We start from the raw sequence: 25,532 nt of genomic DNA, 5'->3' as shown, positions 1-25,532 counted from the left end.
ATTAGATTCCCATTTACCCTCCCCGTGACGTTCCGTCCATCCTCACAGCCTCCTTACCTTCCAGACACTCTCCCATCCATCTCGGCCCTACCCTTCGCCGGTTCCCTTTTCTTAGACCACCCACCGCTCACACTGTCTTCTCCCACAGGTGTTGGTGGTGCTGGCCATCGCAGGCTGGGGCTCCAGCTCCCTGCAGCAGCCGCTGTTTTTGGCCGTGCGCCTCGCCTCGTGGAACCAGATTCTGGACCCCTGGGTGTACATCTTGCTGCGCCGGGCTGTGCTTCACCAACTGCTTCGCCTCCTGCCTTCAAGGGCAGATGCCAAGGGCAGCCCCAGGGAGCTGGGCCTAATGAGGAGCGCTTGGGAGGCCAACTCGCTGCGCAGCTCCCGGCAGAGTGGCCTCAGTCACTTCTAGGCGCGCCCGGCGGCTAAGCCAGACCACCCGGGGCCGGCCTCTGGTCCGCAGCTCGGAGACTTCGGGGAATAAAACTTTTTTGCGGACCAGCCCAGGGCGGTGCGTCCCGTCGGGGCTGCAGCACCCTCGCGGCCGCGCGGGGGCGGCAGAGGTGCTGTGTACGCTTCCGGGGTGTGCAGTTCCGGGACTAGCCACGCGGGGGCGCAGAGACGCACAACCGGAGTCGCAAGAGCATGCGCACAACGCCGCGGCCGCGGTCTTGGGGCGGGGACGGAGCAGGGTGGGAGGGTTGGGGGCCGCTTTTCGCCCCTGCTGCCGTTATGAGTGACACCGGCAACCATTTGCTCACTGTGGCCCTGAGCTCCCCCATACAACCCCAAGTCCCTACCCCCCAAACTACGCCCCATCACCAGCCTCTAACCCCTGAAGTCCCTCAACACAGCTCCGAGCCCCCTCCCATGGCGGCCTGCCCATGCTCCCCACCATAACAGCCCCGAGCCTCCACCATCCCTTGGCCCCCTTCAAACGATCCCCTACCATAATCCAGGGTCTCTCCCCATCACTCCCTACGCCGCCGGCCACCCATCACATCCCCTCCCAAATCTCCCCACCTCCAAGCACGCCCCCCAACCCCATTACTGTGCACAAGAACGAACAACGGAGGATGCACGGATAGAGCAAATCCCAAAGGCCTTTTTAAAAACTGACAGCTCGATGGGGGCAGAAGTGGGGGAGGGGGCTAGCAGCCCCCGGCCACAAAGTCGAAGTCCCGGAAAGCCGCCTGCTCTGTGGCCGTGAGGGGCCGAGCGTCGCGGGGAGGGCTCAGCGTGGGGGCCTCCCCTGTGAATTCCTCGTCGAAGTTGCTGACATCAGTGCGGCCGGCCAGCGTGGGTACGAAAGGCGGCGGTAGGCGCCGGGCCAGCAGGGCATCCCAGCCCAGTGTCTGCAGGGCAGAGAAGGGAGAGGTCAGCAGGGGAGGCTCAGAGCAGAGCGCAGGAGGGGTTTGCTCCTTGCACCCTGTCTGGCCTTGGATCTGTGGGGATCAACACAGAGTCACAAGATAGAGGGAGGGAAAGTGGCGGGCCTGGGGGCTCAGGAAGGATCACCGTATGAGTGGGGGGAAGGGCCTGGGCTCATACACAGGGCAGTGCTCCCCTCCAGGCCAGCCTGGAGTGGATATGGGTGTAGGAGGGCCAGTGAGGGTAAGGGAGGGGGAAGGAAAGGAAGGCAGGTGTCAAGGGGAGGTGACAGTGTTGGAGGTGAAGCCACTAGGTCTTGGGTGGGGGGGGGATGACTGGGTCCTGGGAGTGGGGGACTTCACCCTGAAGAAAGGCTGTTTTTTCACATCCTCTGCATCCCTCTCGCTGGATCCCAGCCTCCGCTCTGGATTCCTCCGCAGCAGCTGGGGGGAGGGAGTTCTGTGTCAGTGTTCCCCTTCCTAGTCCCAGAGCCACTCCCCTGGCCCACCCTAAGTTGGGGGGGGTCCTCACCCTGCGCATGATGCCGATGGCTTCAGCTGACAGGAAGCGGGGGTAGCGAACCTCATCGTTGACGATGCTGTCAAATACCTCCTCCTCGTCGTCCCCTGGGAACGGGGACTGGGGACAAGAAGAGCCAGGGTGAATTAGGCCCCTCTGGCCACACCACACCCAGCTCCACCCTGGGCTCCCCTTGCACTTTTACAAGGCTCACTTGGGAGGGTAAGTACCCCAATTTACAGATGCAGAAACCGAGGCTAGGGAGGCAAAGCCACCTGTCCTCAATCAGACAGCACATAGTGGAGGCCAATTCTGACCCCCCTCTCCGCCACCGGGCATACACAGGTTACCAGGGACAGGCAGGGCAGAGCGGCCTGGGGCCTCACCTCACCAACCAGCATCTCATACAGCAGCACGCCCAGCCCCCACCAGTCCACCGCCCGAGTGTACGATGTGTCTGTCAGCACCTCAGGTGCCAGGAACTCCGGGGTCCCGCAGAAAGTGCTGGTCCGGTCCCCATAGCCCATCCCTGGGGGCAGCAGGGCCATGTGAGGTTATGGGGGAGGTCACAGCTCTAGCCCAGCCCAGCATGGGGTGGTCCAGACAGCCAGCCCTGTCCCAGGACCAGGGTCGGGGATAACCCAGGTAGGGCTGAGGACTCCACTCCCTCCCCTCTCTGTCTAAACCCCAGAGGCCAGCCCCTCAGACCCCAGTCCCGCCCCTCATCACCCTCCTTGCAGAGGCCAAAGTCTGCAATCTTGACATAGCCCTCGGTGTCCAGGAGCAAATTGTCCAACTTCAGGTCCCTGTGGCGGAGGGGATGGGAGGACGTAAAGAGGGATGAGTGGGACTCCGGGTCCTGCCTGAAGCCTCAGGGTCCCCCAGTGGGCAGAGCACGCATGCACGGGTATACGCGCGCGCGCGCACACACACACCTGTAGACAATCTTGTGTTCATGGAGAAACTGCAGCCCCAGCACCACACAGGCCGAATAAAAGCTGCAGAGAGAGGCTGGTGTGAGGGAGCTGGGCTTCCAGGAAAGGTAAAGGGTCACATAAGGCTCCCACATCCTCAAAAGCCCCCCATTACCCCATAACTCCAGGAGCTGGGGGGAGGCAGGGCCTGTGGGTGGAGGTGTGGGGAGGGGCACTAGGCTCACACAGCGCGGGGCTCCGAGAACACATCACTGTGGATGTGCAGCATCAGGTCCCCGCCAGCCGAGTACTCCATCACGAAGCACACGTGCTCTGGCGTCTGGAAACAGCCAAACAGGTTCACCAGAAAGGGGTGTCCCGCGCTGGTCACAGCCGCCAAGATCCGCTTCTCACACATCAGGCTGGGCAGGATGGGGGTGGGGCAGGGGTCAGAGACCACAGCAGCTCCCTACCACCGACTCACCCACCCCCTAGAGTCCTCAATCATCAGATGTTTGTCAAGGGCCTTGCACGGCTGTGCACACTTGGGCAGGTTGCTTGATGCTTCGGAACATGCTAACCAGGCACCCAGCATCCATCCACGGTCCTAGTAACAACTTCCCTTTGGGAAACCACCAGAGGGACTGTTACTTCCCTTTGGAGCACGCCATCTCCCTGGCCAGGAATTGGCTCACAAAAGGGCAAGCCAAGCCAACGGGGCTCAATCTCAGGAGTTCTGCTGGAATTATTAAGGAAGAAGAGGGCTTCCCTGGTGGCGCAGTGGTTGAGAATCTGCCTGCCGATGCAGGGGACACGGGTTCGTGCCCTGGTCCGGGAAGATCCCACATGCCGCGGAGCAACTAAGCCCGTGAGCCATGGCCGCTGAGCCTGCGCGTCCGGAGCCTGTGCTCCGCAACGGGAGAGGCCACAACAGTGAGAGGCCCGCATACCGCAAAACAAAAAATGGAAGAAGAGCTGAAGTTTGCAGATGAGCCTTAAACCGCTAGGGTTGGGGGCAGCTCTGTCCCTGTGAGGGGACTGCAAGCAAAGCCCACACAGACAGAAACAGAAGTGAGAGATATCAATTGAGCACCTATGCCTGAAGGTAGGCCACCCCTGGACTCTTCTGATGCAGAGCAATAAACTCCTGTATTTGCTTAAGCCTAAATTGGGTTCCCGGTTAATGAAAGGATGTCAAGAAGATTGGGGACAATCTCAGGTATCTACAGGGGGCCAGGCACGGTGCAGAATGCTCTAGTCCTCCTCTCACTCGTTCCACCCGGCAACCCTGCAAGAAAGGCATCATTACTCCCCTTTTCTAGCAGGGGAGCCTGAGGTTCAGAAGGGGGAAATGAACTCCCTAAGGTTTCTAGGCACACCTGTAGCAGAGGTAGGATCTGAACTCAGGGTCCTGACCCCAAAGCAGAGGCAGTACAATGGCACCAATAATAGCACAGGCTTCAGAACTCGAGTCCCGAAGTTCAAATCCCAGACCTGCTGCTTACTGGCTATGTGACCCGGGGCAATTTGCTCAACCTCTCTGTGCCATCAGCAGAACGGGGACAGTAACAGTACTTACCTCTTAGAGCTGTTGTGAGGAATTCGTTACTAAATGTAAAGCACGCGGTGGGCGCCTTCCAGGCGTCGTTACTATTGTAAGTATTGGGGTGGCCCAAAAGTTCGTTCGGGTTTCTCTGTATTACAGAAAAGCCCGAACGAACTTTTTGGCCGGTCCAATACTAGTTCAATAAGTACAAGTGACTGTTATGAATCACTCTCACAGCAGCTCCAAGGAGGGGACTGCCCTGTCTCCCATTTTCCAGAAGACCAAAGTTCTCAGAGGGCCTGAGCAGGGTCCCCACCTCTCCACCTCGTCTCGGGCCACAATGTCCCCTTTCTTCAAAGCCTTGATGGCAAACAGCTCCCCGCTGGGCCGGAATTCGGAGAGCAGCACCTGGAACCACAGTGGGTAGGGGTGGCCTTAGTGGCCAGTCCAAGGACCTGGAGGTCTGGACCCCCCCCCAGACCCCCAACTCCTTGCCCCCCGCCTCACCTTCCCAAAGTGACCCCGGCCCAGCACCGCCAGGAACTGGAAATCCTCGAGGGTCAGGGGTGACTTCCTCAGAGGGCTGTGGAAAGAGAAGGCTGGTGGGGAAGGGACAGTGGGCAGGGGTGGTGGGTGGTGGCCAGGGGAGGGGTGTCACCTGCACAGGGTGGGGCCTGGGATCTCCTGGGTCTCCGAAGGCAGCTCAGGAGCAGTGGTGGTTTCCTGGATCAGAGACGTCTGTGGCAGACAGAGGAGGTCAGAGTACAATAACCCATAACCACAATAGCCACCAAGGTTCCCGTCACCAATCTGACCTCACCTCTCCCCCCCCTCCCCTCCTCACTCAATCCCCCTTCAGCCACACTGTTCCGTTCACTGTGCCCTGAACACACCAGGCCTGTTTCCACCCCAGGACCTTTGCACGGGGCTGTTCTCTCCACCAGGAACTCTCTTTTCCCAGCACCTGCACTGTTCCTCCCCTCACCTGCTTCAGGCCTTTATTCAAATGTCACCTCCGAAGGTGGCCAGCTGACCGCCATATTAAATAACTTAACAGAAGCTCCAACACTCCCTGTCCGCTTTCTCTGCTTTATTTTTCTTCCCAGCACATTCTATGCTGTATTTTATCATTTATCTACCTATTCCCTTTATTGGCATTAGTCCCATGGAGTGGCCTAATGCTTTACATCATATGCATACATAACTTTGAGAAGAATCAAAATTAATAACTTAAGTGGGAAAAGTTAACCTACTGGTCCATCATTCTCCACTATAGAGACAGTTCTAACGATTCAATCAGTGCAAACAGGTGCACAATAGGAAACACAGTCCTCTCCTGCCCCAGCTGCCCTCCCCAGAGCCAGCTGCTGTTAACGATTTCACGGGTACCTTTCTAGATGTGTTTTATGCCATTCAAGCATTTTGGTGGACGTGTGTGAATGTCCATCATAGATGTCCAGGAGTGGAACTTCTAGGTCAAGATAATGCCCATTTTTTAAACTCAGCCAGCTGTGCCCTCCAAAGGAGATGTAGTGATTCACGTGCTGTTTTCCTGCATCCTCCCCAGCATTCAATGTTATTCAACTTTTGTATTTTTTTTTTGACAAACTCATCTAATTTAATGAGGCATCTCGTTTTAATTTAATGCCATGAAGCATATATTATTGTTTCCATTTTTTTTAGAAAATGAGGTATAAAATGCACGCAACAAGGTGGGCAATGAAAAGAGCCCTTGCATACGTATCTACCCAGATGCCCGTCGCCTAGACCAAGGGCTGGTAAACTCGTTTTGTACAGTCTGTAAACTAAGAATGATTTTTACGTTTTTAAAGGGTTGGGGGGAAAAAAATCAAAAGAAGAATAACAGTTCATGATCCATGAAAGTGACAGACGTTCAGTAAGGCTTCCTGGCGCACAGAAACACCCCTTCACGTCTGCCTGTTATCAGGTGTGGCTGCTTTCTACGAGAGCTGTATTGACTAGTCATCACTGTGACCTTCTGGCCCACAAAGCTGAAAATACTGACTATATGGCCCTTTCCGGAAAAAGCGTGCTGACCTCTGACCTAGATCAAGATGCAGAACATTTTTATCCTCTTTGCCGGGCTCTCCTGTGTCCCCCCCTCCTATCAATAACCCCCCGCCCACAGAAAACCACTAACTGGACTTCTGTCATTGACATGAGTTTTAAATGTGATCGTTTTACAGGGCAGTGGACTAAACACAGAGAGGTGAAGCTGCTTGGCGTGAGTCACACAGGAGGCTGCCTAGGAGGCAGCAGGGCAGGGATGGGACCCAGGTGGCCTGGCTCCCAAGCTCATGTTTTTATCCGGGATAGAGAACAGGACCCCGGTTCTGGCAGAGGTGTGCTATGTGACCAGGGAAGCTCCTGGCGATCTCTGGGCCTTGAGTGGCAGTAGAGGTCCCCTAACACTGCCCACGCCAGGGGGGAAGCTCACCAGACTTGATGGGCTGGAGGGAGGACCCAGAGGGCTCTTCTGGGGTGAGCTGTCCAAGTCAACCCCGAGGTTCAGCTTCTCCACAGATATGTCGCTGCAGCAAAGGGAAGAGGGTGCATCTAAGACCTAGCATTCCGGGAAGCAACCAGAGGCAGCCGGAACCCCGGGGCCCTCCCTCCTTACCCTGTGGACCGAGCCTCGGGTCCTGGAGAAGCCCCGGGGCTGAAGGTGCCTGTGGCAGTGGCATTGGGGATGAGCCTGCGAAGCAGCCGCACCCAGGTGGCGACGTCGATGTTCATCTGCCTAGCGCGCTGAAATGCCTTCCCTGGGGAGACGGGGGCAGGTGTCACCCTCTGTGACACTCCTGGGACCCCTGGTCTCTCCCCTGCCCCAGCCCATCCCCTCACCTTGCTGCTTGGAGAAGATCTTCTTCTGCCGTCGGAGCCGCGGTATCCTCTCAATGACAGGGTTGCGGAAGGTGACCTGAGGGAGGGGCTGGCGTGAGGACCCTCACCCACCTCCAGGCAGCTTGGTGGGGAAGCCCTTAGGATCAGAGGTGTGCACGCCCATGTTTCGGGGGTTCTGATCGCTGTGGCATTGCGTCCAACCACAGAGTACTATGCATCGTATTAAGGGGTCATAAAGCCAATCCATCCTTCAACAGGACCACCTCCTGAAGTGCCATCTTGGAAAAGCAAGAAGGAGGCAAGCAGGCCCTCCTCCAGGGGCGCGGAGTGGGTCTGATCCAATGAGATGTACATACAACTCCAGCAAACAGGTCCCACACTTCACCTAGTGTCCCGATTCCCCAAGTGTGGTCCCAGACCAGCAGCAGAAGCGTCATCTGGGAACCTGCTGGAAATGCAGATTCTCAGCACCGCCACCCCAGCCTGGACCCACTGAATCAGAAACCCCGGTGGTGGAGCCCAGAAGTCTGTGTTTCAGCAAGCCCTCCAGGTGATGCTGGCACCCACCCATGTGGGGAAACCACTGGTCTAGTTGAATTCTCCCGACTCCAACGCATCTTCTAGAAGGTGCTGAAGTCACAGGACTGTGTGACTTTATGGGTTTCCAATCTGGTCACCTCTAGCCACATGTGGCTATTTCAATTAAGTAAAATGAAAATGTCAGTTCCTCAGTCACACTAGCCACACTTCAACTGGCTAGCGGCTACTCTATTGGATGACACAGATATAGAACATTTCTACCTACAACAGAACTCAACTATTGCAGGCTCACTGACAACAAAGCTGCAGAAAGTCCTACAGGCTGGTGCTTTGGGGAGAACAAAAGAGAATGTTGTAAGTAAACCTTGAAGGCAAGAAGCACTGCCTCAGAACTTGTCCCCGGGGCCAGCCACCTCTACTGTCCACTTGGGTTTTGGACAGTCTTCCTAATAGAAGAATAATTTCGTGGCCCTACCATCTGAAGTCTGCCCTTCTCTGCTCCTTTCCTTCAGGAGTCCTCGATTATGAGATCACATAAGAATTTCCACCTGGATAGTAAAATAGCCCTTGAATATTCTAAGAATTTTTCTAGATACTTTTTCAAGAAAAAACATGTTGCGAATTAGTGAAAATTTACTAATGTTTTTTAATTTTGAAAGCACTTTTTAGTGAAAACTTAGAGTAATATATATTTGGTCTCTGGCAACCAAGGAAAAGCTTCTTTCAGGTTAATCTTTAAACTCACTTGAACCCAATGACTCACTTGATATTTATCCCACTCCCGAAAACAGAATTAATTATACAGCGGTTTTTTATACTGTGCATTGTGAACTCTGTTTCTCTTTCACATTTCTGATCTCTTTCACATGGTCTGATCTTGCAAAGAGAAGTGGTATTTAAAAATCTAAGCAAGTAGCAAAAAAAACCCAAATTTCCTCCTGGGCTTAAGGACATGGGGAGACACACACATACACACACACGTATACATATATACAAAAAACAGGACACACGTGTATGTTAGGGGGCAAATTTAAAGAATTTTTGAGGATGATTCTGGTTAAATGAGGGCGCCAGTGACTTTCTTTCTCTGTGCCTCATTTCCTCCTCTATCAGATGTGACTAATAATGGTCCTGTTTGCATTGGGTTATTGTGAGGATTAACAAGTCAATGCCAGCACAGCCCTTTGAACAGGGCCCAGCCATACTACAAGGGATCAGCTAGGAATGTTATTTAGACTATGGGCTCTTAATCAGGGGACCCTGGCCATGTCTGGAGACACTTTTGGTTGTCACAACCTGCAGCGGGGGGTTGCTACCGGCATCCTGTGGGTGGAGGCAGGGGGTGTTGCTCAGCACCCTACAGTGCACAGGACGGCCCCTGCAACCAAGAACGATCCAGCCCAAATGCCCGCCGTGCCAAGGGTGGGCTACCCTGATTTGGACCCTAACCCTGACATCACTGCGGAAGGAATCTCTCTGCTCAGCTGTGGCTCTGATAGCAATCTCCGTAGTATGTTGCCAGGTTTTGCTTTTCTTTTCTAGCTTGACAAAATTTTGGTGTGGTTTTTTTTTTTTTCCTTTTTTGAATATCTTGTTTCAGAACAAAACCAATCCCAGCTTAAGTCATGCGTTGATGTGACTAATTATATGTACTTTTCTAACGAGATTCAGAGACCAATGGAAAACACGTCTTCCCCTTCCAGAAAACCGAGAGCAGGAGATGCCAAAGCATTTTCTCAGGGTCGGGGTCAGGCTGTACCTCAGCCACCAGGCAGCCCTGAGGTTCCATGTCCAGCTGCACTTCATGCCTCTCGTTGTCCAAGAAATCCTCCAGCTTCAGGAATTTGAGGGCACACAGGCCCCGCTGGTCCCGCCAGAACACAGCCAACTCCAGCTCCCGTGCCTCAAGGGAGAGAAAGAGGGCCGTCATTTGGGGTGCCCGAGGCCTCAAACTCCTCCTCCTCCAAGCCCTGTCATCCCCTAACCGAACTCACCCTCTCCAGCTCCAGGGTGAAGCTCTGGTCCCAGGCATTGGGACCACACGGCTTCCAGGACGTCTGTCCCACCACTGTGTTATCCAGCTTGAGCACGGTGCTCACCTCACCTGGAACAGGGGTTGGGGTTAGGGTGGCGGGAGATTCCTGCAGGGGGAGGGGGTTCTCTAGTATCTTATTAAGGAAACCCTCTCCTCCCCCCACAATACTCTGCTGTGCTATCTGACAAAGCTTTACAGTTCTGCCTTTCACATTAAGGCCTTTAATCCATCTCCAGTTGATTTTTGCGTGTGGTGTGAGGCGGGGATCCAAATTCACTCTTAGGCTGTGTACAAGCTCCAGCAATATATTCCTAAGTATTGACTCTAGAAAAATGCAAGCCAAGTATACATCGGGAGATGCACAAATATAATGCTTATATAACAGCCCTAAATTAGAAACATCTCACCGTCCATGAATTAATATATAAATTGTAATATAGTCTTATTAGCTAAACCAGGAAATGGCTGATAGTCAACTATTTTTTTTACCTAAAAAAAGACAGCAATTTGACATGCCTCAGTCTAAGACAATTAAACAGGGGTAAAATGAATGAACTATAGTTGCATGAAACGATAGGGATAAGTCTCCCAAACAATGTTGACTAAAAGAAGCCATTACCATGAAATACATTCTGTATGATTCCACATATGTGAAGTTCAAACATAGGCAAATTAAACTACATTGTTTTGAGATGGTACATGGGGGCTAAAACTACAAAGCGAAACAAGGAAATGATAACCACGAGAGAGTCTGGAGAGTAGCTACCTCTAGGACAGAGGAAGGGGCTGGAATTGAGGATGGGGCATGAAGGGGCTCAGAGAATTCTACTTCTTGACCTGGGTGGTGGTAACACAGGTGGTTACTCTATTGTTATTCTTCTTTTATTCATACTTTTAAACATGTACGTATTCGGTGTTTTGGGTTTTTTTTTTTTTTTTTTTATGCGGTACGCGGGCCTCTCACCGCTGTGGCCTCTCCCGTTGCGGAGCACAGGCTCCAGACGCGCAGGCCTAGCGGCCATGGCTCACGGGCCCAGCCGCTCCGCGGCACGTGGGATCTTCCCGGACCGGGGCACGAACCCGTGTCCCCTGCATCGGCAGGCGGACTCTCAACCACTGCGCCACCAGGGAAGCCCATACGTATTCATTTATTTCACATTGTGGTAAAATTCACATAACATAAAATTTACCACCATAATCATTTTTAAGTGTACGGCTCAGGGGTATCAAGTACGTCCACACTGCTGTGCAACCTTCACCACCATCCATCTCCAGAACTCGTTTCATCTTCCCAGACTGAAACTCTGTCCCCACTAAACAATAACTCTCCGTTCCCCCCTCACCCTCAACCATTCTCCCTATGAATCTGACCACCCTAGATCATATAAGTGGAATCCTAAACCACTTGTCTTTTTATAACTGGCTTATTTCACTTAGCGTAATGTCCTCAAGTTCATCCATGTTGCAGTATGTTTCAGAATGTCCTTCCTTTTCAAGGCAGAAAAATATTCCATTGCATGGATGGACCACATTTTGTTTACCCATCCATCCATCAACAGACACTGGGTTGCTTCTACCTTTGACCGTTGTGAATAATGCTGCTATGAACATGGGTATACCAATATGTCTTCGAGACCCTGCTTTCAACTCGTTTGTGTATTTACTCAGAAGCGGGATTGCTGGATCATATTATAATTCCATGTTTAATCATCTGAGGACCTGCCACACTGTTTTCCACAGTGGCTGCACCATCTTACATTTCCAGCAACAGTGCAGAAGGGTTCCGATTTCTCCACATCCTCCTTAACAGCTGTTGTTTGTTTTGTTTTGTTTTGCGGTATCCATCCTAACGGGTGTGATGTACTAGTTTTTAAGAATGTTACAAATGTGGGAAATCCAGGACCCCCCACCCCACCTCATCCCTCCAGACCCTCAATGCCCACTCACTGGTGTTCTCGGATTCCGCTTTGAGACTGCTCCGGCCACTGAGGCTTCCACTTCGGCTGTAAAGGCCCCGGGCTGGGCGGCTCAGGAAGGGGGTGCGGCTCTCAGGGGTCCCAGGCACCCCCACTGAAGGTGAGGGGTTCCAAGGGATGGTCTCTGGAAGGTCTCTGCAGCCCACTACACGCACCTCCAGGGTCCCTGAGAGAGGGGCAGGCTCATGACGGGGGAAGGGGGGGGGTCACATCTGGGGCAGGACGAGGGGAAGGGCCTGCAGGTAAAGTGGGCATGTGCAGAAGTGGCCAGCATGCAAGTGGGAGGTGGCGAGGGACAATCAGGGTGAGGCAGGGGGTCTGATGCAGGGATGGCTGTGTCAGGAAGTGAGAAACATGGGACAAGGGGAGGGGTGGGTCAATCTGGGAAGGGGGTCTGGATGCCGGGGTTTAGTGACAGAAGAGAGGTTCAGGGTGTAGGCTGAAGGTCCAGGGGGTGATGAGCCAAGTAGGACTAGGAGTCCGGGCTTAGATTCGGCAGGCTGATCTGAGGTCTGACACTAGGGCTGGGGTCTATGGTAGGGCTACTCTGGGGAGGTAGTGGCTGAGGGATCTAAGGAGGGAGGGGCTGGCTAGCCTGGGGGTGGGGGGACAGAGGTTCAGGGCTGAGGGTTCTGAGAGCAAGGGACTGTGAGTCTGGACTGGGGGACTCTGGCTGGAGAAAAAAGGCAGGGCCATTCGGGGAGGGGTGGCAAAAGTGAGGATGGGGATGGGGGCAAAGGTCCCTCAGAGGGCAAGGCAGGGTGGGAAGTCCAGGGTGCATGCGGCTGTCTGACATGGGAAATGGGGTCCAGGTCTAGAGGGTTGGGGTGAATGGAGAAGGGAGGGAACAGTGGGATGGGAGTCCAGGGTTGGGGAGAGTGGAGATCCCGGTTGGGGGTCTCGGGGCTGGGGGACTCGGAGGGGTCAGGAGTCCAGGGCTGCAGGAGGTAGGGTCCGGATTGCGCGGGGACGTCGGGACGCACCTGTGAGCGGCGCGGGCTTGCACAGGGTGCTATAATGCATGGCGGGGAAGGGCCCGGCCAGTCGGGCACTGAAGGTTGAGGATGAGGCCGCAGCAAGCTCCTCGCGCAGCAGCCGCCCCTTCGGGTGGTCAGCGGGCAGCTCCCCGAGGCGCCGCTCCAGCGCCTCCCGAAGCAACCCCAGCTTCTGGTTGGACTCGGTCAGCTTCTCCTGCGCCTGCGGTGGGAGGAGCCTGGCCGGGCTGGGGGCGGGATCTGGCATGCCCCTCCCCAAGTGCAGACCCAGGCCCCTCCCCCAGACTGGCTAAGTCCTACCTGGAGCTCCTCCCTGGACTCCCAAGCCCTCAGCCATTTGGGTCCTACCCCTAGGCTCCCTGAAAATGAGGTCCCACCCCTCGCTGAAGCCCCACCCCTCTGTGTCGACACCGCGTCCCTCACCTCGCTGACGGCCTTGCGGTCTGGGGCTTTGGCAGCGCTGAGGAGGCGCAGCACGTTCTTGGCGCCCTCCGCCACCGCGTGCTCGACTCGGAAGTGGTGCCGCAGCTCCTCGATGCGCAGCTCCACGGCCCCCAGGTCCGGACTCCCTGTGGGTGTGGGACACGAGGCACTGAGGCTAGCCTGGGCCCAGGTCCAACCAGCCCGGTCCCAGACACGCAGCCATCTGCAGGAACAAGCACTGGCCACAGACAGACGGCCATCAATATGCATCACTTTCTCCCAAGGTGGGGGGTCATGGTGACACAGTCACACTGTCACCCACAGGCAGACGGCCACACTTCCACCCAGATGCTGTCCCTCTTTTATCCAGACACTGTCACACCCACATGGACGGTCCCAGGGATGTAGTTAAGCTGTCACCCGGGGACAGTCATATATACAGGCACACCATTAACAAAGTCTTAGGAACAGATACATTGTCAGGGTCCCACTTCATCCCCAGGGACTGTCGCAGGGATACCATGGCAACTGGATAGGATATAGTCACATAGACACAGGGACACTTAAAAAAAAAATAGTAACTTTTATTCATTGCTTATGGGAATACAAGTGGCTTTCCAATGGAGGCAGTTTGGCCATTTCTATCAGAATCACAAATGTATTTACCCTTTGATTCAGCAATCCCAGTTCGGGACTTTATCCCATAAAAAACACCTCTGCAGTGACTTCCCTGGAGGTGCAGTGGTTAAGAATCCGCCTGCCAATGCAGGAGACACGGGTTCGAGCCCTGGTGCGGGAAGATCCCACACGCCGCAGAGCAATTAAGCCCGTGCGCCACAACTACTGAGCCTGCGCTCTAGAGCCCACGAGCCACAACTGCTGAAGCCCGCGTGCCTAGAGCCCATGCTCCGCAAAAAGAGAAGCCACCGCAATGAGAAGCCCGCACACCACAATGGAGAGTAGCCCCCGCTCACCACAACTAGAGAAAGCCCATGCGCAGCAACGAAGACCCAATGCAGCCAAAAATAAATAAATAAATAAATTTATTAAAAAAAAAAAAAAAAAAAAAAAAAACACCTCTACACGGTTATTCACAGCCTTCCTTCTAAGAGCAAAAGATTGGAAACAACCTCATTTCCTCCAGCAGGGGTCTGGATAAATGCATAGTGACCACCCACCCCACGAAATACAATGTAGTTGGGAGAACAGGAACAGTGTCACACAGACATCGTCACACCGTCACTCACAGGGTGACAGTGGCATTATCACTTTGTCACCAGTGTAGGCACTGGAACACACACACCCACACGCTGAGGAACACACACTCTCACAAAGATGCCATCACACCGCCACAGAGGGACATTGTCACAGCGGTGAGGCTATTACATAGATATATGCCTTGTCAACCCCCAGCAAAGGGACACAGTCACAGGGGCAGAGGGAAATGGTCACAAAACATAAATACCCTTATAGGACACAGTCACAGAGTGGCAAAACTCCCAGGGCTCTATCTCCAGCCCAGTGAGAATCAGAGGAACACAATTACACTGCCACATGGATAAGGCACAGGGGACAAGTAAAGAAATGCCGTCATACTGTCACATAGGCAGGGCAGCATCACTGACACCCAGAGACACAGAGACCCAATGGCACAGGGACAGGCACAAGGATACACTGTCACCCAGGTGCAGGAAACCTGTCACTCAGAGAAACAAGGTCACGGTCACCCTTATCCAAGGCTGTAGATTCCAAGGACGGTCTCGCTGTCCTGCACAACGACCTAGACTCAGACCCGGGCACTCAGACAGTCACAGTCACCCACAGCTGTGTGGCACCCACCAGGACTGCTGTCACATGTGCCCAAACGGTCATCAAGGCTTTTACACTTATGGGGACAAAATCAGGCTGTCACCAGAAGTTACGATGTCACCCAAAAGCTCAGGGACGTGATCATACCATCACACACTGGCACTGAGAAGCCCACGTAGGCATTCAGAGTACGGACAAACAGTCACGCTGACACCTCCCTGCTACAAAGACACACACACTGTCGTCCGAGTTCCAAGCCCTATTGCTATGGACTATATGTTAGTGTCCCTGCAAAATTCATACGTTGAAACCCAACCGCCAGTATGATGGTATTAGTTGGTGGGGTCGCTGGGAGGTGATTAGGTCATAAGGGCAGAGCCCTCATGCATGGGATCAGTGTCCTTATAAAAGGGACCCCAAAAGGGCTTCCCTGTGGCGCAGTGGTTGAGAGTCCGCCTGCCGATGCATGGGACACGGGTTCGTGCCCCGGTCTGGGAAGATCCCATGTGCCGCGGAGCGGCTGGGCCCGTGAGCCATGGCCACTGCGCCTGCGCGTCCGGAGCCTGGAGGCCACAGCGGTGAGAGGCCCGCGTACCGCAAAAAAAAAAAAAAAAAAAAAAAAAGGGACCCCAGAGAGCTCCCTTGCCCCCTCTACCAGTGAGGACACAGTAAGAAAGCAGCTGTCTATGGATCTGGAAGAGGGCTCTCACCAGACGCTGGATCTGCCAGCGCCTTGATCTTGGACTTCCCAGCCCCCAGAACAGTGAGAAATAAATGTCTGTTGTTTACATGCCCCCACCCCCAGTCTGTGGTATTGTGGTACAGCAGCCCAAATGCACTAACACCCACCAACAGCTGACACTTACCTCTCATGGTGACACGGCAACTACCATTGTTACAGGGGATGCATACAACCTCTGTCCCCATGGTCAGCATCACTGACACACATCAGTAGCACAGATAATCTTCTCTGCACACAATACATCAAGACCCTGTCACAAACTCAGGCTAACAATGGGGCTGAGACACCCCCAGGCATTCATACACTGAGACACACAAAGAAGCACACACACACCGCAGACACCCACAGTTCTACGCCACAGGGGCCAACGTGACAAGGCGACCACCTAGTCCAGGGGTCCGCACATTATTTCCGTAAAGAGCCAAAGGGTAAATATTTTTGGCTTTGTAGACCACACAGGCTCTGTTGCCACTACTTGGCCCTGCTGTCGCAGTGCAAAAGCAGCCTTAAGTGATAGTAAATGAATGGGCATGGCTGGGTGCCAATAAAATTTTATTTGAAAAAAAAAAAAAAAAAAAAAAGGCGGCAGTAGCAGATTTGGTCCAAGAACCATAGTTTGCCAATACATGATCACATGCAAATCTAAAATGGGAAACTGAGGCCTGGCAAGGGTCACGAATGGGTTCCAGTCACACGGTGAGTCACAGCACCCACCTCCCTGCCTCAGAAAGGGACCCCTCGTGGGGCTGGGAGCTGAACTCTTCAAGGTGGAACGCAGGTGAGGCTTTTTCAGGGCAAGGGACTCACCTTGGGCCTCGTCGGGGGCCGCCTGGCTCTCCAGCTGGCAGGCCTGCAGCGCCCGGCGGAGCTGCATGCGGATGATGTCAATCTTGGTCTTACTGTCCTGCAGCATCTGCTGGGCCGTCAGCAGCAGCTTCCGGTCCTGGAGGCAGAGATGGGCCATGAGGGAAAGGCTTTGGCAGATGAGGGTCTGACCACCAGCCCTGCTGTCCACATCGTGCAGGCCCTGGGTGACCCTGTGACAGAGCATTCACGTGTGGGTGTGATAACACGTGCCTCCGTGTGTTCCTGGGTGTTAATGGGAGATGTAGCCCATGGCATTTGAATCCTGGCTCTGCCGCCTAACAGCTGTGTGACTTTGGGCAAGCCACTCAACTACTCTGGGCCTGTTTGCTCATCTGCAGGAAGGGGAGTACTAATAGCACCAACCAACACTGGGCTGAGGATTAAAGGAGCTAATCTGGGGATTCCCTGGTGGCGCGGTGATTTAGAATCCGCCTGCCGATGCAGGGGACGCGGGTTCGTGCCCCGGTCCGAGAAGATCCCACATGCCGCGGAGCGGCTGGGCCCGTGAGCCGTGGCCGCTGAGCCTGCGCGTCCGGAGCCTGTGCTCCGCAACGGGAGAGGCCACGACAGTGAGAGGCCCGCGTACCGCAAAAAAAAAAAAGGAGCTAATCTGTGTGTAGGGCTCAGAGCCGTGCCTTGCACCAGCAGGCACTGTATTTGTGTCAGCTGTCAGAATGGCGTACGTGTGTAAGTGTTTCCCGTGGTGGGTGTAGCCTTGACGGTAGCCATGTGGGTGAGTCCAAGGGTGACTGGATGTGAGACAGCTGCAGTAAGTGGAGTCCCGATGTTTGTGTGTGCAGGTCAAGGCACAGCGACGACTGGGCATAGCCAAGGACCCTGTGTTGTGTACAAGCACCGGACACTGGTTGTGGATTTTTCCATCTACTTGGTGCTGTGTTTCAAAACCAGGCACTGCTAACCTGTGGTGAAAGAAGCCTGTGTATTGACTGAAGGGGGCAAGAGGGAACCTTTTCTGGGTGATAGGAAGTGTTCTGTATTTCGATGTGGGTGATGTGTACCCAGAGAAAAATTCATCGGTCTGTACACTTAAGTTTTCTGCACTTTACGTCCATTTGTTACACATCAATAAAAGGTAAAAAAAAAAAAAAAAATTCTGCATGGCTTGTGCCCTCCCACATAATATCTGCATTTGTGTGCTCACACAGGCATGAGTGCTCTCCGGGTCTCTAGCTGTAGGTCTGACTGTGCTGTGGTGTATCTCTGGGTGTCGGTGCAAACCTGTGACTGTGCACTCAGTGTTGGTACAACTGGGGCAGCACCTGTGTGACAATTCTGGTCTCTGAGTGTGAATTTAATGATGTGTGTGTCTGTGTCTAGGTGTTCTGTTGGCCTGTGCTGTGTGTCTGGGCGTTATACGACGGTGTATGTCTCTCCGTATCTAGAGGCTGCTGTGGTGGTTATCCTCCACGTGTGTATGAGCATCGTTACTGATGTGACTCTAGATCTTACGACGGTGTATGTGTGTCTGTGTGTCTCTAGGTGTTGTCATGACCATGGCTGTGTCTCTAGATGTTAGGATGACGGCATGTGTGCACCTAGGTGTTGATATGTGTGTACAGGTGTCAGAGAGACACCACCAGCAGTGACAGGCTGCATCACTGACCTGTCCATCTCTGGGGGTAACTGAGTGTGGGGGGGACAGTCTCTGCCATGTGTCTGTCTGACATCACCCACAGTTACCCTGTTTTCCATATGCCCCCATGAGCTGCCCGCACCCCAGTCCTGCTACAAAGCCACCCATCAGCCCCTCTGTCCCCAACCCAGAGGACCCCAGACTCCCAGGGGAGCAGATGTAGGTGCCACCCTGCCCCCCCCAGACTGTGATGCACTTGCGGGTGTACATGCACGCCGGGGGGGGGGCACTCGCGCTGCCCCCACCTTAGTGCTGCCGTTGCTGTACGTCTGGATCATGTTTTCCGCGCCCTGCTTCACCTTCAGCTCGATGGCCAGCTGCTTCTCCAGGCCGGCCACGCGGCTCAGGTTGGTGGCTGAGCAGGCCGGGCCGCCCGCACAGGGGGACTGGGGGGCATCTGGAGGGGGTGGATGGGGCAGAGTCACCACGGCCCTCACCTCCATCTGCCCAGGTGGTTTTGCCCCAGCGGAGAGGATCCACCCCCGGGACCAGGGGGGAGGAAGAGCTGGGGACCAGGGTCCAGAGGGCCCAACCACCCCAGCCTTCATAGGGAAACCCCTTCGGGACTGGGGCAGGACCAGCATGAATGAGCACAGGCAAGTGTTGAGGTGTGCGTTGAGTCCTTGGTGCTGGTGTGACTGTATCTTCCTTCGTACGGAAGTCCCCAACTACTTACACAGCTGGAAGTGGGTGTGGCGGTGGTTAGGTCTGTGACCCGCAGGGTGTTGGCATAACTGGGCGAGTGTGTGTCTCCCCAGGTGCCAGTGTAACTGTGAGATTCGAGGTGTCAGAATGACCGTGTGAGATTCTGGGTGCTGGGGGTGACTCCAGGCATACGCTTCCGGCTGTTGGCACAACTGTGCTTTCTCATCTCCTGGCACCGGTACAACTGTGTCCATGTGTCTGGGCGCTGGTACAGCCGGACATGAGTGTCTCTGGATGCTGGCACGGCTCTGTGAGTCTCTAGCGAGTGGTGTGACCGTCTAGGTCACTCTGGGTGCAGCTGTGACCAGAGGAGGTTTTGGGTGTCGGCTGAACTGTATCTCTGAGGGTTGACATGACAATGTTGGTCTCTAGCTGTTGACACACCTAAGTGGTATATGGGTGTTGGGCTAAGTAGTGTTGAGTCTTCAGGCCTTGTCCGATTGTGCGTATAAGTCTCAGGCTGTTGATAGGTCGGTGGACGTCTGTAGGGGTTGGGCAGCTCTGCGTGTGTGTGAATCTCGGGGGGTCGGCGTGAGCATGTGCGAGTCTCTGGGTATTGTCTGTGTGACAATTGTCTGTGTGACACCGAGTCTGTGTGACTGTGTGTGCATTTCTCTGGGTGCTGGGTGCCAGTATGGAAGTCTCTGGGTATTCATATGATAGTGTGTATGCCCTTAAGAGTTGTCTGGGTGCTGGTGTGACCGTGTGTGAATGTCTCTGGCTACTGATGTGATGTGTGTTACATCTTTGTCTTTGGTTGCAAGATGAAAAAGTTCTGCAGATCCCTTCCATGATAATGTGAATCTACTCAACACCACTAAACTGTATACTTAAAAATGATGAATTTTAGGGCTTCCCTGGTGGCGCAGTGGTTGAGAGTCTGCCTGCCGATGCAGGGGACACGGGTTCGTGCCCCGGTCCGGGAAGATCCCACGTGCCGCGGAGCGGCTGGGCCCGTGAGCCATGGCCGCTGAGCTTGCACGTCCGGAGCCTGTGCTCCGCAACGGGAGAGGCCACAACAGTGAGAGGCCCGCGTACCGCAAAAAAAAAAAAATTAAAAAAAAAAAAAAATGATGAATTTTGTTATGTGTTTTTTGATCACAATTGAAAATTTTTTTAATCAAAAAATATTAAAGATATTTTAGAAAGAGTCTTTGGGTGTTGTCCGGGTGGTGGTATGACTCTGTGATTCTGGATATTCATGTGACCCCGTGTAAGCCCTTTGGTGTTGTCCAGGTGTGGGTGTGACCGCGTGCACCTTTCTCTAGGTGTTGCTTTTGGCCCTTGGTCTGCCTGTATTTTGAGGCTCGGTGCTGCTGTGACCGAGTGTGTCTCCCTGGAGGTCAGAGGCAATGGGCTGGCCTCGCTCTAGGACACAGCGAGTGAGCCCTGGGCGGCGGAACCCCCGGCTCTCCCGCATCCCCGGGGAAGCCTGGCTTACCTTGCACGCCAGCCGCGGGGTCGGGCAGCACCACATGGGCGTGCAGCTCCTGCAGCTGCTGGTGCAGCAGGTCGAGTCTGCGCGAGGAGCCGCGCAGCACCAGCTCCACGGGGCCGAGGTTGCGGCCCAGGTCGGTGGTGGCCCGCCGCAGGTTCTCGGCGCCCTCCTTCAGCTTCAGCTCCTTGCGGATCTCCCGCCGCAGCCGCTCCCGTTCCAGCTCCAGCTGCTGCTGCACCCCGGGGGCTGCCAGGTCGGCGCCCGCCAGGCCCAGCTGCTCCAGCAGGGACCAGCTGCGTGGCTCGCTCTGCGGAGGACGGGGCAGGCTCAGCGGGGCCAGGAGGACTACGGGGTGCAGACCGTGCTCAGCCGACCTGGCCTGGCCGCCTCCCAGACTGTAACTCCTGACACAGGGCCTGCTCCGTGTCCTCTGATCGGCACCCCCGCACATCCCGCCGCCAAAAGTGGGAGCTGAGGCAAGGCCCTGTCCCTGCTTTCAGACATCCCCAAACTACGAAGTCCCGAGGGCAGGGGATTCTTCCTTCCCTGTACCCTCAGACTAGGGGACCAGAAATACAGTTCAGTCTCCCTTCATCTGTCCTTATGCAGTGGGATTCTTCAGGTCAGATCCCATCACCCCACCACTCTGCCCCCCAAGCTAGGGGGTCCCCAAGGACAGGCCCTATCTCCCTTCCATTGTCCTCCCAAATTAGGGGGTCCCAAGAACAGGCCTTGTCTCCCTTCTGTTGCCCCCCCCAAATGACAAGGTCCTGAGGGCAGACCCCTTTCTCCCCTCTGCTGTCCCCCTAGACTAGGAGGTCCCAAGGGTAGGCCCCATCTCCACTCCCCTATCCCCCAAATTATGAGGTCCTGAGGACGGGTTTCATCTTCCCTTTGCTGCTCCCAAACAAGGAAGCATCAAGGGCAGACCTCTGATGCCCCCCAAACCATAAGGTTGGGGTCCCAGGCCCCTTCTCCTCACTGCTGTGCCCTCAAACCAGGAGGTACTGAGGGCAGGCCTCACCTTCCCTCTGCTATACCCCCAAACGAGGAGGACAAGGGACAAGGCCTCATCTATCCCCTGCTGTACCCCCAAAATAGATCCCGGGGACAGGCCCCATCTCCCCTCCTTTCATCCTCTACAACCGGTACCCTAAAGAGCAGAGCCCGCTCCCTTTCCTCCTCTATCTCCCCAGCCTGGAAGCCCGAAGGGCCCCAAACAGTTTCATCTCTCAAACAGAAAACTCCAAGTCCGACACCTCATCTCCTCCCTTCAGTCCAAAACCGAGAGGTACCGAGGGCAGGGCTTCTGGCCTGTGCCACTTGGGGTCCTCTTCTGCTGGCCCCCCACAAGGACCCCAGCCCGCACCTCCAGCTCCCGGTCCAAAGGGGGATTGGCCTCCGCCATCCTGGGTCCCGGCTGAGGGCCCCGCCCTCTTCCTGAACCTCAGCCTTGCCAGGGCCTCTCGCCTGCTACTTCCTCTTTCCTGCTAGCTCCCAGCAACCCCTGCAAAAGGCCAGCTCTGGGCCTCTGGGGCATCTAGAGGGCCTTCCTCTCAGCCCCCACTCCAGGCCTGAGCCGGCTTCTCTGGAGGCACCTCAGGGACGGCCCCCGCTCCCTGTCCCAAGAGAATGCCCAAGGTGTACACAGCGTGCACACGTTCACAGGCCCACTAGTGTGGACATGAAGAGCAGCCTCCCCCGTGTATACAGGCTCCAGGGGCTGGCTTGGGTGTGCACACACTCTCATACACCTATAGCCGTGTGCACGCATCGCAGGCTAGCAAGTGTGTGCACACCCCCTGCGTCTACCCCTGTGCACACTTATATATGTGCAAACACCCATGAGTGCTTATATGGCTGGCCCAGCCCCCTTCCTGCAGATGCAGCCTGTCCCAGCTTCCGGATTCTTCTCAGCTCGGTCTCTCGCTGCTGCTGACCACAGCTTGGAGGCCTAAGGGGCCTGGCCAGCCCAGCGGCACCTCCTTGAGGCCCACATTGTGAGGAGGCAGCGCTGGAGGGTTGGGGTGAGAGTGTCTCTATTAAAGCTCAAGTATGATAGTAGTTACTACAAGCTGCACCCAGGTCAACTAATGCAACTCCAGAAGGTGCTATTATCACCCCATTTTCTTTCTTCTTTTTTTGGCCATGCCGCATGGCATGCCGGATCTTAGGTCCCTGACCAGGGATCAAACCCATGCCCCCTGCAGTGGAAGCACAGAGTCTTAACCACTGGACTGCCAGGGAAGTCCCTATTATCACCCTATTTTCGAGAAGAGGAAAGTGAGGCCTGGAGCGGTGACATAACTTGCCCAAAGTCCTACAGCCAGCAGAAGGCAGAACTAGGATTTCAAACAGGAATGCCCAGAATCTGAGCTAGGTGTCAGCGTGGCAGGAAGAGCCCCACATACATTATCTGCCGCCGCCATGAGAACCCATTTCAGAGATGAAGAAAGTCATGGTTGGCTCTCGACCAACCTCAAGGGCAGCTGCCCCCAGGGAGGATCTACTTCAGGCCAGAAGCGTCACTCCCATGATCCTACTGACCCCTCACATTTATCCTGAGCAACTGCCATAATTCTCCCCCACTTTACAGGTGAGGAAACTGAGGCTCAGAGAGGTGGCAGCAGCAGTTCTCCATGGGGGAGGGGATCGCCTCCACTACCACCCCACTTCTGGGGGCATTTGGCAATATCCAGAGACAGTTTTGGTTGGTTGTCACAACTGGGGGTGCTACTGGCATCTACTGGGTTGACTCCATGGACGCTGGTCAACATTCTACAGTACAGAGGACGGCCCCCGTCTCAAAGAATGATTCAGCCCTAAATGTCAAGAGTGCTGAGGCTTAGAAACCCTGGATTAAAGGACACAGATGCACATGCTGAGCTGCTGACCATGACCCAGGAAGGATTTCACAGCAGCCCCACCTGCAAGGTGCTGGCCTGGTCTACGTCTTTCCCCACCATGAAAACCCTCCAGCTACATTTTTTTGACAGCAGAACCAAGGCTCAGAGAGGGAAAGGCACTGGGCCTAGGACACACCGTGAGGAAGTGACAGCTCTGGAATTTAAACCCAGGCTCACCTAATACCACCTGCTACCAACCAGGCCCCACCTGCCACCCAGCCCCACCCTACCCCCAGCAGGCAGAGCAGGGGTACAGCCAGGAGCAGGGCCAGGTCAAATGAGGGAAGGCCAGGCAGAGAGGAGGAGCAGGCTCCCTCAGCCCCACCTCCTCCAGCAGCTGAGGCCTGAGAATATGCAGAGGATATGCAGGGAGGGAGGGAGGGAGGAAGGGAGGCACGCCCTCCTGGGTTCTCCTCTCTTGGGTGACTCACTCCTACCTAGGGCAGGGGTCACCTGAGGGCCAGCATGATGAACCCATGAATCAGGAACCTGGCCTGGTCTTGGAGAATCCCTGCTCCCCCAACTCCCACCATGAAGCAGGAGACCCCAGGTCCAGAGGGTCCACCTTCCAGAATTCCCCTCTTCCCAGAGCAGCCAGGGACCTAGACCCCATGTCCGGAGATTTCAATGCTTTGGGCGTTTCCGGAATCTGGACAGGACATCCGTTTGCTGGACACAGAACAGACAGGCACACACTGGGACAGACAGAGGGACAGGTTAGCAGACCCAAGCAGCCACGAGAAAGGAATGACCAGGACAGGGGAAGAGAGCAGGAAGGAGAATGGGAAAGGGGACCAGGGTACAGGTCCAGCCTCGTTCCAGGAATCACAGCCTCCGTCCGGGTCATGTTTGCTACACGCCAAGCGCATGCATGCGCCAGGGGATTCCTACACAGCCCTCCCAGGGCTGAGGTGTACAGGCAGAGACCCCAGCCCTCCCCAGCCCCCAAGGTCTGACCTTGTGTGATCGGCAACACCAGATACGCCCAGCTCCTCGGCAAGGCTGACAGGCCATCAGCAGGACTGGGATGGGGGATGGGGGTCATGGGACAGACACAAAGGGGATGTGGGGGCAGGTGCAGAAGGAGACGAGAACCCAGTTACACAGCAACCACAGGACGACAGAAGGATGATGAGGCACTAATGGGGGCACCAGAGGTACAGGACATGTCTCAGATTTGGGTAACTGAACGAAGGAAGTTTCAGAAGTCACCCTGGCCCTGCTAGCCACAAATAGGGAAGGTGAGTCCAGGGCTGTGATGTCCACAAGGTGGCACAGAAAGAACCTGGCTGGGCAGCAGGTTGGGGTCAGTCAGCTGTGCCTCTGCGTGTGTGTGTGCATGTGTGCGTGTGTGCATGTGTGTGTGTGTATGTTGTGGGGTGACCCAGCCCATGCCCAGGTGGGATTCCAGGTATAAGAGAATCCCCAGTCTGTTGACATGGACAGTCCCCAACTGGGATAAGGTTCCACCTGGCAGCCGGGTGGCCGTGTGGGTCCCTCGTCCCCGACCTAATGAGGTGACTCTGGCACTTCCGGCAACAGGTGACAAACTGGGTGGCGTCCGAAGGTGGGGGCGGCTGGAGCTTTGTTGTGCGGGGAAGAGGAACGGGCCGGGCGGCCTCCTCCCCTCCCGGGGCACCGCGCCAGGCACCTGCTCAGGTGGAGCTGCACCTGCCCGGAACCGAACGCTGGGAGGGAGAAGGAGTGGCAGGGGCGACAGGCACCGGACGCACAGCCAGCCACAGACACCTGAATTCTAGCCTCCGCCGCGCCCCCTCTAATTCTCGGGGAAGGGCGGAGCTTGGGGGTGCTGCAGGACCTCCCCGCTCCCCCCTTGTGCGTACCTCCACCTGCCGAGAAGGGGACTGTGATGGCTCCACGGTGCCGGCCCAGGGAGGGGGTGCCCAGTGCTCGGGGGAGGGGGGACCCGCCCTGGCCGCCCCGATCCCGGGGGCTCCGGCAGCGCGCGGGCGGGGGTCCCCAAAGCCGGCTGGCCGCCAGGGGGCTGAGGACGCAGGTGCGCCTACCTGCAAAGCATCGCTGGCCATGTCCACGCGCCGTCCGCCAGGGGTCCCCGCGCGGAGAGAGGGGCCGTGAGAGGAGCGTGCGTACGCCCCACGCGGGGCGGGGAGGGGGCGGGCGCTGCGCGACCCCCCCGCCCCGGGCGCACGGCCCTCTCCGGCCTGCTCGGCTCTAGCCCCGCCTGGCCTGGCCGCCGTGTCAG

General features: G+C 55.6%; 2 protein-coding genes across 4 annotated transcripts in view; one reads left to right on the top strand and one right to left on the bottom strand.

The window, feature by feature from the left end:
• PTGER1 (prostaglandin E receptor 1) overlaps positions 1–1,760 on the top strand; it is a 4,294-nt gene extending 2,534 nt beyond the window's left edge. For both annotated transcript variants that reach the window (XM_067032689.1, XM_067032690.1), the window contains one exon: positions 149–1,760. In XM_067032689.1, the coding sequence (XP_066888790.1) occupies positions 149–415 (267 nt within the window). In that variant the 3' untranslated portion in view covers positions 416–1,760. The remainder of the gene's footprint in view (positions 1–148) is intronic.
• PKN1 (protein kinase N1) lies at positions 1,089–25,532 on the bottom strand. Of its 2 annotated transcripts, none has more exons than XM_059059749.2 (22): positions 25,336–25,532; positions 20,406–20,709; positions 18,505–18,656; positions 16,546–16,681; positions 13,188–13,333; positions 12,753–12,966; positions 11,741–11,935; positions 9,753–9,862; positions 9,518–9,661; positions 7,219–7,294; positions 6,995–7,136; positions 6,812–6,905; positions 5,012–5,091; positions 4,861–4,936; positions 4,670–4,761; positions 3,053–3,229; positions 2,829–2,891; positions 2,623–2,699; positions 2,280–2,422; positions 1,906–2,013; positions 1,737–1,817; positions 1,089–1,358 (listed from the first exon to the last, which is right to left on the bottom strand). In XM_059059749.2, the coding sequence occupies exons 1-22, from the start codon at positions 25,354–25,356 to the stop codon at positions 1,155–1,157; spliced, it is 2,835 nt and encodes a 944-aa protein (XP_058915732.1). In that variant the 5' UTR covers positions 25,357–25,532; the 3' UTR covers positions 1,089–1,154. The 2 variants fall into 2 exon arrangements, with proteins under 2 accessions (XP_058915732.1, XP_066888789.1); XM_067032688.1 differs by lacking the exon at positions 25,336–25,532 and adding an exon at positions 21,772–21,877.

This window comes from Kogia breviceps, chromosome 4 (assembly GCF_026419965.1).
Source record: "Kogia breviceps isolate mKogBre1 chromosome 4, mKogBre1 haplotype 1, whole genome shotgun sequence".
NCBI lineage: Eukaryota > Metazoa > Chordata > Mammalia > Artiodactyla > Physeteridae > Kogia > Kogia breviceps.
Note: the sequence above shows the minus strand (reverse complement) of the source record. Positions and strands in the feature narration are given on the sequence as shown.